Genomic DNA, 17,009 nt, shown 5'->3' with positions numbered 1-17,009 from the left:
AAAGCACTATTTACACTAATACTTGCCACAGCAAAACTTTTGTCCTATTTCGTGGGTGAGAGGTTTAAGCATCTGTGAATGACAAAAGCTTTATCACCCAATTGACTCTAGAGACAGTCTCTGAGTACCTTTCCCAAGACTTGAGGAAGAGCTCTGTGTAAGTGCAAAGCTTGTCTTTCCCCAGCAAAAACTAATACAAATTATCAGGGCTCGACCATCCCAGCAAAAGCCACTCGCCAGCCCCGCACTGCGCATGCGTGAACCGCCGGTGAATGGGGCAACCAGCTGAAATCTACCTGCCATGGGCGACTAGATAAGCGGATTTGTCGAGCCCTGTAAATTATACAATAAACAATATTACCTCACCTATCTTGTGTCTCTAATATCCAGAATGATTATGCTTTTGGCTATTTCTAGAATCATATTTGCTACTGCTGATATTTTACTGAAAACAAATTCCCAGTATAGTGCATCTTTCTGTTCAGCACTCCTTTGCTCATAGTGTATAGTCAGACTACATGTTTTCATGAACTAAAAACTATCAGTTTGAGATAGGTTCTCCATTCCTCTACCAAGTTTATTCTTTAAAAACAAGGATCTTACCTCGGTCTGCTATTCTTTTCATCAACTGATGCTCTCCCCATTTAACAAGATACTTAAGAATATCTTGTTCACTTGCCTATAATATAGAAATAAAACATAATGCATACTTAGTTTATTAACAATGTGTTGTATGGTAACCACTGAAAATAAAAATTTCTCAAACGAAAAACTTGAGTCAAGTCACCTCTCAACAAAAGCATATTCACATTAGCCTTCATTCTACTGCACCACTGTTGCTTTGAGTACTCATAGTAAAACTGGTATCTAAATTAAGGAACAGATAGATAGAATAGGAAAGTCTAGCTTTATGTTCAGCTACACAATATAAGTTTCCCAATACAAAACAATTTTCAAAGAATCTGGTGTAAATATCTAATCTAGAAAGTGATCATTAATTTAAAAAAAAAAAAACCCTCCAAAAAGTCCTCAAACTATTGATTGTTTCTAGATTTAAAAAACATCTCCATTTTAAATAAATTCTTTCTATTTATAAAAAGTTGTAAAACTAACCTATGTCATTTGTTCCACCATTTTCTTTTCAGCATTAAGAGTTACCACCTGGCTGGTATTTTTGCAAGTTGGCAGAAAAATAATCTGCCTCTTTTTAAAAATAGTAGGATCTAAAGATCTACATTATCACCGCAATACATTGGGGGAGACATCTAATGACATATGAACAGCCATACTGGGTCAGACCAATGATCCATCTAGCCCAGTATCCTGTCTTCTGACAGTGGCCACTGCAAGGTGCCTGAGAGGGAACAAATAGAATGGGCAATCAAGTGATCCCTCCCTTGTCACCCATTCCCAGCCTCTGACAAAATAGAGGTTAGGGACACCCAGTGCTTTTTTTTTTTTTTTTTTTTTTTTTTAAATAAAAAAGGTACTGGTACTCCAGGCACAAACTTGTTGAGCAAAAAAAGCACAGGGACACCATTCCTACCCATCCTGGCTAATAAGCATCGATGGACCTATCCTCCATAAATTTATCTAGCTTTTTTTTGAACCTTGTTAAAGTCCTAATCTTTACAACATCCTCTTGCAAGGAGTTTGACAGGTTGACTGTGTATTGTGTGAAGAAACAGAGGTTGAACTTCTATGGCCCAACAACATCTGTGATTTGTCAAGACCAAAGATGTTGCTGTACCAGAGAGTCTGGCAGAAAGAGCATCTTTTAAAAGCACTGGAATATCCTTTGCTTCAGCTGCCTTTGTCTATATGTCTGTTTCTTATAATATCAATATATAAACTTCATGTGATACATATAGACTTAATTTGTGAATTTCCTCTCAGATGCCAGTAGAATACTTATAATTTTAAAAAAAGTGACCATAGTTCCTCTCAGCTTCTGAACTGATAGGGTAGGCAGCACTGGATACATAGACAGGCTAGATGGTGACAGCACTTGGTTTGTCTTGCTGAGCTAGCTGACCTTAGCTTTCCTTTTTGATGTAGAACCCTGAGGAACAGAGCGAGCAAGGCTAGGACATAAGCAAAGCTGTTTCTCCAAGAAGTGATGAAGATTTTCTGTCTTTCAAAACATGCCCCAAGTGTATGAAGAATTATCTGCCGGAAATGAAGGATTGAGCATGATGGTCAACAGCATGAAAGAGGTTATATTCCGTGTCTTCTCCTGGGGCTTCCAAGCCCCCTGAAGTCATGAGAGTTCAGATATGTTTCTACATGCAATCTGGGACCTGTAATCATGACCAGATTCTCTGGACCTAACATCAGGTAACTATTAAATAATATTAAGAGATGAGATTATGTACTCATTCAGTAGGAGATTATAGAACTGAATCTGGACCAACATCTTTATATACTGATTTGCTGCAATTCATGGTTGAAAACAAAGCAAAAATTGTGTGGGGGTGTTTACACAAGACCCACCATCTCAGAAGCTGAGTCAGATTATTTCAGAAGGCGTATGTTAACTTTTGGCAAATCAGATACTGTGTTCTCTCTTTTGAAATAAAGATGGTCGGGGGAGGAGGGACCAAATTTTGCAAGGGCTGCAACTGGCCCTTCTACTTGTTCATTCAAAGTCATGTTTCTAGAGACACTGTGATGGCTATCGGACCCTGCATAACATGATGAGAAGCCAGTCAGAGGTAAACAAATACCTTTAAGTCGAAGGGATGATATGGCATTTGTGAACAATCATGCAAAGTTACCATATGAAAATGCTTGTTGTAGCAGTAGTCAAAATATATCTGAGTGACTCTCCCAATCTCATACTCACAAGTTTCCAAGAGGTGTATTTTCATATTGTGAAATTCTGGAAAGCCCCATTTTAGCATTTCCATTTGAAACATATCTCCCTGTAGACCCAAGACCAGAAATCTTAAATGGGCTGCATGCCATTGTTACCTTACCAAAATATTTGTGACTCCATGGAACTGGTGCTACCGTTACAATGCACAGGAGAATGGAATATTGCAATATGCATAATTTGATGCAAACAAAGATCTTATTCATGTTGGTTTATTTTAATTTAGTTTGTCTCTAGAGCAATGAGGGAGTTCTAATACATATAGTTCTTGGATTATCTCAAGCCCCCTTCTCTGATGTAGTACACTCCCAAACTCTGAGATTTGGCACAATGCCTAGTGGAGGCTGGTTTCACTGTGGCCTCTTCGAATCTGGTGGTGTGGCTCTTGCCTATACTCCAAGTAGGAGCTGGATTCCTTTGGCCTGTAGTCTCCATCTGTTATTTCTGAGGCTGGGGAGTGGGAGAAGAGCCGCTTTCCTTCAAACCGTCCTCAAAGCCAAAACACTTTATTTTGCTTTTTGTTCTGTTTTGTAGTTTTGAGGAATACCCTGAAGCTACTGAAGAAACTGAAACATTAGTTAAATGCCATGTGAAAATTCTGGTAAAAAGGGAGACTTGGAAACTACTGTGTCTGTGGCCTGGAGAGAGAATTGTGGAGAGTTCTTCCTGAGGTGCAGTACTAAGCCCAGACTCAGAGAAAATATATGGTTTGCTCCCAGTTGCGACAAACTATTAACTAGGGCTGGCAGTAATCAAGAATTCTATTTAATGAGAGGAAAAAAAAAGATTCCAAAATGTTTGTTCCACATCAGAATACATTTCAACATTTAAACACACAAACATGAAATACTCTAGAATAGCTACTAGCCTGGTGATTTGGACACTCAACTCTCACGTGGAAGACTTAAGTTCAAGTCCATGCTTTGCCTAATTCATAGAGCTATCTGAACTAGGGATGTTAAATAAAGGTTAATTGATTAACCTCATGAATTCTTATTGGTTAGTCGACTAGACTATAGTCCCTGGACAGCCCCTGTCTGGGGGGGGAGGGGTCTGAGCTCCTGGACCTGGCATGAGCCAGAATGCCTGCCCACCTGGCTCCTAATACACTTTAAATGCAGAACTGCAGCAGGGGTAGGTCCAGGACCCAGTGCAAGTTGGGACTGAGCTGGGCTGCCGGCCACCCTGCTAAAAAATGTACTGGCAAGGGGTAAAGGGGTAGGGAGGGAATGTGTGTTGTCTATAGCATTAACCTATAAGCTTTTGCTTACTGGTTAATCGGCTGTACTGTAACATCCCTAATCTGAACTAAGATGTTAAATAATGGTTAATTGAATAGTTGAGTAACCTCATTAATTCTTATCGGTTACTCGACTACTCTGTAGTTCCCGAAGGCAGAGCCAGCAGCCAGCACGCTCTGGTCCCACTTCTGAGGAATCCCCTTCCACTCCTTGCTGCTTCCTCTGTATCAAAGGCAGCAGTGTGGTGTGCTAGACAGGAGCTGGTCTGCGAGAGAAGCCAGTTTAAAAACCAGCTCCCCTCGCAGACCGGCTGCCTGTTGCCCCATGCTGCTGCCTCTGATACAGAGGCAGCAGTCCGGGGTGGCAGCAGCCACTGTCTGGGGCAGGTATCTGGCATGAGCCAGAACTGAGCCAGGCTGCCTGCCAGCATAGCCCCTAATACACTTTAAATGCAGAGCTGCAGCAGGGGTAGGTCCCGGACCCATTGCAAGCCAGGACTGAGCCAGGCTGCTGACCAGCCCGCTAAAAAATTTATTGGGGGGGGGGGGGCGAGAAACGTGTGTAGTCTATAGGATTAACCTATAAGCGTTTGCTTATCAGTTAATCAACTACACTATTACATCCCTAATCTGAATTTAGTGTCACTCTCACTCGCTCTCAAATTCCATCCTAAACATGAGAAATCTTCTTACTGAAACCAATATGTTCCTACAAAAAGTCTTAGTTTTGACAAATTGGCATTTTTTTGATAAAAAAAACAAGTCAAAGATACCAAACCAGCTGCTGCTCATGGATCACCCAAGTGGTGTATATAGCCATTACTCTTCGCCTATTGTCTATTTCTAGGATGCCAGAAGTCCAAACAACAACAAGCAAGAACAAGCAGTCTGGGAAGATGAGAAAATGCCAATAAATTAAGATGAAAAATTAACTTTTATCGAGCCATAGAAGTTACCGAAGTTATTCTATGCATCTACAAGCATAGAAATTTCAATTTCACTATGAAATTGTGAAGAGCTTTGTCTTCAATCAGCAGAATCTGTAAGTAGGACAGGAAGGAAGAATACAGAGGCTGAATGCAATGCAGTGAATGAAACTGAGTTTCACTGCCATACAATGGCGCTTACATCTTTTAGATTCTAGATATAGTTATACATTCAGACACACTGCAAATTGAACTACTTTGAGAGGAAACAGAAAACTCAGATACGTGAACAATACAAAAATAAAGGTTAGCCCGAGTCTCTAATCTTAGCTGTTTACATGTGAGATCTGGAGAGGAAAGAGATGATGACCTATGCCACCCAGAACAATTTTTTCCATTTGTTGAAAGAAGTCAATAGTTCATTACAAGTTCACAGCATTCCATGTGACACAGAACCTGATAAGTGAAAAACAAGCGAAACAGCTAGGTCACAAGAACTGAAGAGTGGAAGGAGATTTTTAGTAAGGCTCTTCAAATCAATTTTCATTAGTTTCTGTTTAATTTAGATCACTAAAATACTTCAGAGAAAGGCCATCAGTAAATTTTCAGTACTTCTGCCCTTTCAAGATAGATTTATGAGCAAACAGCATATATCCTTGTGGAAGGTTGCTACAATTATTAACATTTAGAAGGTAAAAACTAAGCAATTTGTTTAAACACAAACCAAAACATTTTTACATACTTTATACATTAAAGCAGCAAAAATGAGATCACACAATTGCCATAAAAACCTAACAAACAAGGAAAATTTAAACCTAGGACAGTTTCATTCAGAATAATTTGAAACTGTTTCTAGACCAGTGTTTCTTAAAGTATGTTCCACGGAACACTGGTGTGCCGTGAACAACTCACAGGTGTGCCGCGACCTCCTCTTTGATTGTAATCAAACAAAAAAAGACAAAAACTAAGAAGTAACACTTTCATAGGTGTACCGCATTAAAAAAATATTGTTTGGTGTTCCGTGGCCTCAAAAAATTTAAGAAACACTGTTCTAGACTATTCATCAGGTTTGAAGCAATACTTTATTCGGCCAGTTTAGGTTGGGTTGTAAGACAAGAAAACAGAGTACCTTCCTTAATCACTTCCTCTGTTTTTATGTACATGTGAAAGAGAAAAAGCTTTATATTGCAAACAAAATGAATTACAATATTAATACCTATTCTTTGCAGTTAAGAAGATTTAAGATTTTGTTCACTTTTAATGTCTCTATTAAATGTTTAATACAGCTCCAAAACATAATTAGTTACATTTTGAATGATAGGAGATTAAACATTTACCTGTAAATAGTCAGACTGGATAGCAGTCAGCAGGTGCTCCTTGCTCAGTTCATAAAAGACATCTGAAGTCATGACGTGGGTAAATTCCTCACAGAGGAAATGTAATGCTTGGCGGTGTACCCACTTGGAGCCATATGGCTGAGAACTCCACTTGAGAATGGCAATTAAAGTGTCTAGTGAGATGCTCTCAGCAATAATATCTTCACAACCTACAAAAACAAAACAACATCACCGCTACTAGATGCAGTTTCACACTTAGGTACAGATTTAGGTACATGTTTCCTAGCGACTTATATGGCTCCAATTAAGGCTTATTCATCAAGCCTCAGCCTCAACAGTTAACCACTAGAAGCTGGAGCTGCTCCCCACCTGCCCTGAGCAGGGGATTGCTTTAGCCCTGCAGGGTCCACCAGCGTCCCCTCCTTCCACAGGTTACACGCTGGCTCCCCACTCCAGCAGGTCTGCCGGCCCCACTCCCGGGGAAGCCTCACTGGGGGCTCTGCAGTATAAAGCTTATTTAAGTTTTCTACTGCAAAGCTCACAGCACATATAACCATGTAACCGTTATGATTTTTAGTGTTACACAGTTACCTTTTTAACAGCATTTTAACATCCTTAGCATCCATCACTGAAAAAAATCTACAAACTAGAGAAACCTTAGACCCGTGGTCCCCAACACGGTGCCCACGGGCGCCATGGCGCCCGCAGGGGCATTTGAATGCGCCCGCCAGGTGCTCAGGGCTGGCCTGGCCCCGGGCACATGGCGCGCGGCGCTTGGCAGGGGGAGCGCCGGCCCCGGGCACATGGCGCGCGGCGCTTGGCAGGGGGAGCGCCGCCCCCGGGCGCGCGGCGGGCGAACGGCCACGCCCCCAGCACCCGACAACCTGAAAAGGTTGGGGACCACTGTCTTAGACAAACATTAGGAAGGGACACACTACTGAGTTCTGAGAACATTTAAAAAAAATGTATAACTCTTTCAAAATTTTCATACACACAATCAGATTTGATAATCTGCTTGTCTATTCTAATAGAAAGAGTATTACTTGCAACTGGAGATTCTTTGAGATATTCGATCCCTGTTTGTTTCACTGAGGCTTATGCACATGTCATATGCTCAGAAGACGAAGTTACCTTGTGCAGTAACAATGGTTCTTCAAGATGTGTGTCCCCATGGGTACTCCACTGTAGGTGTCGGGCTTGTCCCAGCACCTCAGCTTGGAGTCTTCAACAGCAGTATTCAGCTGGACCACGCATGTGCGGTCAGTGTCTTGCAGCGTTTGCGCTCTCTCTCGCACGCCCGAGTATCTGAAACAGACAATTATCAACAGAGACTCCGAAGAGGGGAGGAGGGCAGGTAGTGGAGCACCCATAGACACACATCTCGAAGAACCATTGTTACTGCACAAGATGAGTAACTTTGTCGTCTTCTTTGAATGATGTCCCTGTGGGTGCTCCACAGTAGGTGACTTTGTAGCAGTGGTCAAGAACCCTTTGACAGCGGGTCTTGGAGTCATGGTCTAATGACTGTGGAAAGCACCGTCGAGGCCACTGCTGAATCTGTGGCTCAATGATGTAGTATAGCATGATGGTTCATAAAGGTGGCATTATAAGACCACGTGGCCGATCAGCAGATGTCTGAAAGAGGAACTCCCTTGAGAAATGCTATGGACGCAGATATGGCCCTGCTGGAATGAGGCCTCAGTGTTGTCAGAAGTGGTTTGTTGTGGATAGTGTCACATCTCTCAGTGAAGGCCATTACGAGATTTGAGATGCACTGAGAGGATAGTAAATGTCCTTTAGAGCGATCCATGAGAAATACCAGAAGGCATTGGGACTGACTGAAGTCCTGAGTCCTCTAAATGTAAATAGTTAGTGCTCTGGGCATGTTGAGGGTACGCAGAAATGTCTCTTGAAGGAAGGTATGAGGCTTAGGGAAAAGATACCAGAAGAATGATGGGTTAGTTAATATAAAACTGAGAACAGATCTTAGGAATGAAAGCTGGGTGTGGCTGTAATATTACATGGTGCTTGTTAAAAACAGCGTATGGTGGTACTGCCATCAGGGCCGCCAGTTCACTGACCCTGCGGGCTGAAGTAATTACCAAAAGAAAAATAACCTTCATTGTAATCATTGGCAGAGATACTGTTGCCAATGGCTCCAAAGGTGGGTTAGTGAGGGTGTCCAGAACTAGGTCCAAGTCCCACAAAGGTGGCGGAGGCCTTTGGGGAGGGCTGAGGTTCGTTAACTCTTTAAGGAAGCACTTGGTGGTAGGGGGCGAGAAAACAGATGTGCCATCCACAGGCTGGTGGAAGGCAGTAATAGCCACCAGATGCACTTTTAGGGATACTATGGTGAACCCATGGTGGTGTAAGAATAGGATGTATTCGAGGATTTCATTGAGAAGTACCCTATACGGAGCTACCCATTTGTTAGGAAACCAGGCAACGAATCTGTGTCATTTATGCATGTAGGTTGTTTTTGTTGTGTCCCTCCTGCTGTGTATTAGGATTTGTTTGACCGGAGAGGAGCAGAGGTTCTCTGTATTGGAGAACCAGCGAGGAGCCATGCTGTCAAGTGGAGAATGTGAGGCTGTGGGTGGAATGTTCCGTGGTTCTGGGTCAGTAGTTTGGGGAGGTGGGACGCAAACAGATCTATTTGTGGGAAACCCCAGAGACTGAAAGATGTGCCAGAGAACATCTTCCCGGAGCGATCATTTGTGATCTGGTGCAAATTGTCTGCTTAATGCATCTGCTGTGGTATTGCTAGTTACACTCATAGCTTCATGTCGGGAACATTGTTGCAGATACACCAGTTCCAGATGCGAATGGCCTCTGCAACAGGAACAGGATTGGGTCCCCTGGTGGTTGATGTGGTACATTGTGGCGATATTGTCGGTGAGGATTCTGGTCATGGTACCGGAGATGTGTGTTTTGTTTTCAGGCATTGAGGACAGCCCTGAGTTCCAGGATGTTGATATGAAGGGATGCCTCCCGTGGTGTCCCTTGTCCTTGAATGGACAGATCGCTCATATGCGCGCCCCAGCCCATCAGACAGGCATCCATGGTGATCCGAACAGACAGTTGAGGCTGGTGAAATGGGACTCCTGTGAGGAGACTGTGTGGACTGGTCCACCACTGTAGGGAAGATATCACAGAAGATGTTGGAGTGATTCATTTGCAAATGTGGTGCCTTGTGGGAACATACACCGACGCCAGCCATTGTTGCAGGCACTGAAAATGCAGCCTTGCATGATGGACCAACTATGTTGTGGCTGCCATATGGCACATGAGCTGTAGGCACATGAGGACAGAGACCATAGGGCTTAAGGTAAGTATTGCAATCACATCTTGTATGGCCTGGTACCTCTGTATAGGTAAGTAGGCTCTCACCATTGTGGAGTCCAAATGTGCTCCTATAAATTCTAGGTTTTGAGTTGGCTCTAGGGTTGATTTCTGATAGTTTATGATCAAACCTACAGATTTGAATGTCTCTCTCACCATCACAACCACGTGGGAGGCTTTGGCTTTGGTTGGACCCTTCAAAAGGCAGTTGAGATAGGCCATAAGAAGAAAAATTACTGTTGGCGGAGCTGCGCAGCTACCACCGCAAACATTTTGGAGAAAACTCTGGGTGCTGAGGAGAGTAAAGGGTAGAACTCGAAATTGGAAGTGGTCTTCCCTGACCACGAAGTGAAGAAACCTTCTGTGGGCAGGGTGGATCGTCATATGAAAATATGCATCCTGAAGGTAAAGGGCTAGCACTGGAATTATAGTTGACACATCATTTTGAAACACTGCTTTTACAGGTAATGGTTGAGTTTCTGAAGATCAACTATGGGTCTCCAACTTGCGGTTTTTTCTCGGTGAGGAAGTAATTGGAATAGAAGCCTCTGCCTTTGAACTCACACAGCACCCTCTCCACTGCTCCGATGGTAAGGAGGCAGTGGACTTCTTGTTGAAAATGGTGTTCGTGAGAAGGTGAAGAGGTTGGGGTTATTGACGTGAAAAGGATGGTGTAAACTGTCAAAACGATCTCTAGAACCCAACATTCGGTAGTGATGCTGGACCAATGTTGATAAAAAGGTTTGAGCAAGTGATGGAAAATGGCAACTACAGGATTGGGTTGGCGTGTGGTGCAGGGGTTTGCGAGCCCTTGATCAGGGTGTCAAACGTTCTACTTAGAAGGCTGAGTAGAGGGGGAGAGGGTTGTTTTGGGCACACCCCTTTTGGGGTCTTTGTCTAATTCACTGGTGGTATCTTGGCTGCGAGAAGTCATAACGTCTTGGGAAGGGCATGTATTTCTTGCGGGGGAATGGGTCCATGTACATCCTCAGGGTTTGGAGAGTGGTCCTTGAGTCCTTGCTTGAGTGGAGGACCTCATCTGTTTTTTCAGCAAACAACTTTTGTTTGTCGAATGGGAGATCCTCCACGTTAGTCTGACGCTCCCGTGGAACTCCAGCATTCTGAAGCCAGGACCACCTCCTCATAACTATAGTGGTGGCTGTGGAATGAGCTGCTGCGTCCACCACATGCAATGAAATTTGCAGCCCAATTCTGGCAGAGGCGTATCCCTCCTGGACGATGGATTTTAAAATGGGCCTTTTTGCACTGGGCAAATGTTCCATCAGTACCGTGATTTTAGTATAGTTGTCGAAGTCACAATTCAACAGCAGTGCTGCATAGTTGCAAATGCATAACAAAAGTGTCGAAGAAGAATACACCTTCCTGCCAAAAAGGTCCACACACTTACTATCTTTCTCCACTGCAACATTCTTATACTGTGGAGTTTTTGCCCTCCGCTGGGCTGCATCTATGACCAGAGAATTCAGTTGCAGGTCTGAGAATAAAAACGCTGAACCCTTAGAACAAAATATTTTTTGTCAGCCTTCTTGTTTGTAAGGGGTGCAGAGGCTGGAGTCTGCCATATTTCCTCAGCAGACTCCATAATTGCTTCATCAATTAACATTTTTTGTTTATGATAAACTATAACCAAGTATTATGATAAGAACTATGAACTATGTACACGAACAGTAAACTGACAGAATTCTTAATTTTGTGATCAACAGCTAGAAGAGCTTGCTTCTTCTGTGACCGAGGGCAGCAATGAAGGAACTGGCGGGAGTTAGACCACGCGTACGAGAGAAAGGGCACGAACACTTCAAGACACTGACCGCGCATGCGCAGTCCGGCTGACTACTGCTATTGAAGATTCCGATCTGCAGCGCCGGGAGGAGCGTGACACCTACCATGGAGCACCCATGTGGACATCACTCGAAGAAGAGCCAGAGCTTTTTAAAAGTAGTAATTTAATTTGTCCAGGGATGGACAAATTATGGAAAACCCTACTCGCCAGACAAAAAAGGGACTCGCCACCTCCCCGACAAAAAGTGTTTTTTTAATGGCATAAATTCCTAAAAAGAATAAGAACAGTAATTACTAATAAGTTATTAATAAATATCACCCAGGTAATTAATAAATATCTTATAAACCTTTACCTTTTCTCTCTGCTGCCATGTCTCCTCCCCTTGCTCCATCAGCTCCCCTGGTGCCTGCTGCCCCCCAACCCCTCACCCTCTGCTGTCCTGACTCCTGGTCTTCTCACTGCCCTCAGCCTTCCTGAGACCTGCCCCCCTCCACCAGCCCTTCTCTTTGCCCTGTGCCCACTCCTCCAGTAGCCCCACTCTGATCGTGTGAGCTACCCCTCCTCATCCCCTCTCCTAAAACCTCCCTCTACACACCTGCTCTGCCTCTCTCCTCTGGTGCTGGTCCCTTCCCTGCAGGTGTCTGCCCTTCTGCTTCACCCCCAGAATCACTTGGCACCTGCACCCTCCTGGTACATACCCCTTCCCTCACTGCCCCTGCCTCCTTTACTCTCTTTTTCCCTGATACCCACCCCCTTACCACCCTCTGTCCCCATTCCCCTCATGCCCCTGTGCCCTCACAGATGCCAATGGCTCCTGTGTTGGGGCAAGGGAGGATAGCGCCATAGGGTTGGGGGAACTCTTAAAGTAGTCATGCTGACAGCAAGGGAATGGCAGACCACATGTACCAAGTTGTCTTATGCAGAGGACAAGTTGGAGCCTCGTTCAAAAAGCAATGCCACTGGAGTCAGTGGAGTATGCAAACCTGAAGGCAGCAAAAATCCAAACTTGGAGAGGTGTCCCTCTTAGACAACAAGTGCACCAGAAGACACAGTTAGGGATTGTCAGTGGTTATCCACTTAGCATTACCCTTATCGGGAGATGTTACCAATTAACTGGTGGCTTGGGGCAGCCTCCCCCCATATGACACAGGTAAGGGGCTGCTTCAGCCCTGCCGGGCCAGCTCCCACCCACAGTGGGTCTGACCTGGCCAGAGCAACCTGCCCTGTTTAAGCAGTTAAACATATCGTTTAACCAGTCAACTGATTAAATGGGATTTTACATCCCTAACAGAAATCTCATCTCACGTAGGGCAGTGAGTTCATGGAGGCTGGGAGAAGACTCAAGCTTCCCTGATGTCAATGGCACATGTTCCATGGACAGAACCAGAGCTAGAATGGGAGTGGAGGATTGACTTGGAACAGCCAACTCACAGGACTTTAATGGATCTGATGCTGCTCAGGAATGGGGACTGTTGGATCCAGTGTGCAATGTGACTGAGTTTGCGGTGTTGGATTGTGCTGCTTCTGTGTCACTGGAACTTATGGACAACACAGCATCTTTCTTAGCCTTGAGGAAGATTTACTACCATGTTTAAGTGAATGCTTCCTTGCCTCACTCAGGACCAACCACAGGCTCTGTAGCACTGGTATCAATGGAACCAGATTGGAACTCTGTGGTACAAGGTCCATTGTTCAGTTGCTCAGATTGATGTACCCGGGGGGGGAGAGAGGATAAGTATGTGTCTCTATCCTGGATATAACTGCATCCTCATTACAACCTTCAGGAGACATTTGAGGCAGAGACCTCAGCCCTTCCTACCCGTACCCAGAAGGAGAGGCAGATACTGCACCTAGACACGATGTGATTTTCCCCCAAGCACTATATGTGCTCATTACTGATCAAATATGAGAAAGGGCAAGAAGCACAAATCTTGAACTTCACCTTCAGCATAATCATGTACCCAGGGACAATCATTTGAAGAAGAAACTGTAGCTACTGAATTCAGATACTACACTATAGCTCCCCTTGGTTTTAAAAAAAAAAAAAAAACCCTAAAAAACCCCATAACTAACATTTTATCCGAAACATTAAAATTACTTACAAAAATGTTTCAGTCCTGGATCACAACTATTTACATTGATTATGCCAGTCTTTTAGGCTATAACCTATTTTTATTAAGTACTTTCCGTTTAGTTCTGCATATAAAATTAAGCAATTTTTTTCTATTAACAACAAACTCCAGGTACAAACACTTACAACTACACACACAACTCAATACCACAAGGAGCCCCAGGACTATTAATAGTAAATTTGATATAAAACTAATAGAGCAGAGTAACCCTCTGCACTCTTATGCAGTTGTATGCTTTGCTATTTATAGTACTATTAATCCCAACAATCTTTTGTAATAATATCCCCTATAAGAATATATATTAAAACAAAAAAAAATCATCAAGTTGTTTAAAAATCATCTATTACTGAATCTCACTAGTAGACTGTATTCTATTCTATTCTATATTAAAGATATAATACAGCAGCATCTAGAGTACCTATTCAGGGCCCCTTTAAGCTAGGAACTCTGTCAACATATGAGCTGTTTGTGCTTGTAAAGATAAGGATGACAAAGATGATCAGTATACTCATGAGATTAAAAAAAGACAAAATTATGAACAAAGGTGAAAATCAAATCATTATATGGTACTTAAATATGTTCTCCATTTCTATTGCACCCAACATGGCAGTAGATGATAGGTATCAAATACACAAGAATACTAAGATTTATATAACTCCTGAAGTGAACAGACTGCTTCACAGACAAATTAAAGCAAGTCCCTACCATGCAGATATTACTTGGCTGTATACATATTAGTTTCATTATTTATAATTTATTAAGACAATGCGTCAGATACTGTTACTACATTTGATTACAATCCTTGAAAATTCTGGGGAAAGTTCTCCGATTATGTAGCTGATGTTATGCAACAAGAAATATGCAGGCACATTTGCCTTGCATCGTAACTCAAAGATAGCAAAGCAAACTTACCTCCCAATTTCTGGCCAGGAGGGAGTCAGCAACAGTCAAGGATCTCCAGAACCCAAGCACTTCATGCTTAGCATTGTCAACTACAGAATAACTGTTTTTGAAGCAGACAGTAGGCAGGAGTTGATACTTAAAAAACAGATCCCAGAGAGCTGACTATAAGTGTGTGTTACTGCTGAAAATTTCAGCAGTTACAGTTACTCAATTACCCACTTTTTAACGTCCCCACACTCAAGGGGCTAAAAGAGAATTCAAGGAAGACAAAGCCACTGGAGAGAGGCTAAAAGAATTTTTTATATCAGCATTCTTCAAAGGAAAATTTCCACATTGGAGCCATTCTTTTTAGATGAGAAATCTGAGACACTACCCCAGAAGAAGGTAGCAATAGGAGTAGCTTTGGAACAAATTTAACTATCAGCAATATGTCACCAAGATCAGAAGGAATTCACTGAAGAGTTCTGAAGGACTGGTTATGAAACTGAAAGACTACTAACTGTGGTACTAACACACAGCTTAGATCAGATAATTGGAGGATAACTAATACAACACTAATTAAAAAAAATAAAGGACTCCAGAAGTGATCTTGCCTAATCTAGACCAGAAAGCCTAACTTAATTACCAGGCAAACTGGTTGAAACAATAGTGAAAAACAGAAATAAATGGTTAATTTTTGCAATGAAAAGAGGTAACTAGCAGGGTCCCCAAAGAATCTGTATGAGGACAAGTGCTGTTCAACATATTTTTAAATGATCAGAGAGAAAGAGGTGAATAATAAGATAGCAAAATTTGCAGATGATACAAAATTACTCAAGATTGCTGGCTGCAAAGAGCTACAGGTAGGTGACCAGGTGACAAAATGGCAGATGAAATTCAAAGTTGTTAATTGCAAAGTAATGCACACTGGAAAAAATAAACCCAACTATACATACAAATTAGCTGTTTCCACTCAAGAAAGATTTTGGAGCCATCATGGATAGTTCCCAGAAAATAGCTATTCACTGTACAGCAGTAGTAAAGCGGGTGGGGGGAGAGAAGCTAACAATGCAAGTAGCCATTAGAAAAGGGATGGATAGATAGAGAAATATCATGTCATTATATAAACCCATTGTATAATCACACCGAGTACTTCATGTAGTTCTGGTTGCCTCACCTCAAAGATGCTTTAGGATTGTAGAAGTGCAGAGTAGAGATGTATGCAACTAGTCCACTACCCAATAAGCATATCAGAGAGAGGCAGAAGGGCGGGGAGAGGAGAGAACCAGGAACAGGTGCTGGGGGGGAATTGGGTTAAAAGTCAGTTCCCCTCAGCACCATCTCCAGGGGGGCAGGGGAGGCAGAGGCATAGTGGGAGACTGGGCACAAGCTGGGAATCAGCCGATTCCTGGCTCACACTTGGTCCCAGACACTGTGCCTCTGCTTTTTAAATGTATTAAGAGCTACCTAGCTCTTAATACATTTTAAAAGCAGGGGCAGAATGAGAGGGACTAGGAGCGATCCAGGAATCAGCTGTCCCGGAAATTCCGTCGGCTACTAAATTAGCTGGTTGCCTGCAATTAACATCCCTAGTGCAGAGAAGGGTAACAAAAATTATTAGGGATGTGGAACAGTTTCCGTATGAGGAGAGAGGAAAAAAATCTGTTCAGTTTAGAAAAGAGAAGGGTAGGGAATGGCAGAGGCCTATGATTTTTAAAATCATGAATGGTATAGAAAAAGTAAACATGAAGGTTGTGTTCTCTCGAGACATTTAAATAGACTTATGTGTAGTAGCTGGGAAGGAGCCAATGGTCGTGACACATATAGGTGCTGTGACAGACCTAAGCCATACTCTGGTGGAAGGCAGGGCACTGGATAAATGGTTCTGTCTTCAGAGTAAACTCCTAGAGCTTGCTGCAATAAAATGAAGAAAGGAAAACACCTGGGGCTAATTAACTAGATTGCTCTCTCAGACAAGTCACTCAGAACCTGCAACCAATTACAGCCAGTGAAGTTGCTTTAAAAGGCCTCCCCTAGGCAAGGAGAAGGGAAAGAAAAAGTGACAGACCAGAAGGAGAAAAGAGAGGAACAAGATAAAGCTGTGTGAGAGCTGAGAGCTAGTTAACAGGTACCAGAGACAGACATTTTGGAGGGGTTGTTTGAGGAAGTCTTCTTAAACCCTTGTACTCCAAATGTAGATGACCTATGCTCCAAGCCTCCTCTAGTTCACTCTGTCTTGAGACAAAACTAGCTGACTCCAGGAGTACCCCAGTTGTTAACCTTCAATCTCAGTAGATCTTCTCCATGTTATCCAAGGTCTTCCTCTTTTGAGTTTTCCTTGCAGGTTCCATGAGAGAGCTTGACGGACTATGCTGGATGATGGTTTTCTGAGAGTGTGACCTAGCTATCCCCACTTTCTCCTGATTTGAATGTCAAGTGGTTCTTGTCCTGCTCTGTTCCAAAGCTCCTCATTT

General features: G+C 42.9%; 1 protein-coding gene across 2 annotated transcripts in view; it reads right to left on the bottom strand.

The window, feature by feature from the left end:
* BTBD7 (BTB domain containing 7) overlaps positions 1-17,009 on the bottom strand; it is a 111,349-nt gene that overhangs the window by 20,460 nt on the left and 73,880 nt on the right. For both annotated transcript variants that reach the window (XM_075926680.1, XM_014578873.3), the window contains exons 4-5: positions 6,379-6,587; positions 604-679 (exon numbers count right to left, since the gene is read on the bottom strand). In XM_075926680.1, the coding sequence (XP_075782795.1) occupies positions 604-679; positions 6,379-6,587 (285 nt within the window). The remainder of the gene's footprint in view (positions 1-603; positions 680-6,378; positions 6,588-17,009) is intronic.

This window comes from Pelodiscus sinensis, chromosome 4, assembly GCF_049634645.1.
Source record: "Pelodiscus sinensis isolate JC-2024 chromosome 4, ASM4963464v1, whole genome shotgun sequence".
NCBI classification, from domain to species: Eukaryota; Metazoa; Chordata; order Testudines; family Trionychidae; genus Pelodiscus; species Pelodiscus sinensis.
The sequence above is the reverse complement of the archived record's forward strand: the minus strand, read 5'-3'. Positions and strand labels throughout refer to the sequence as shown.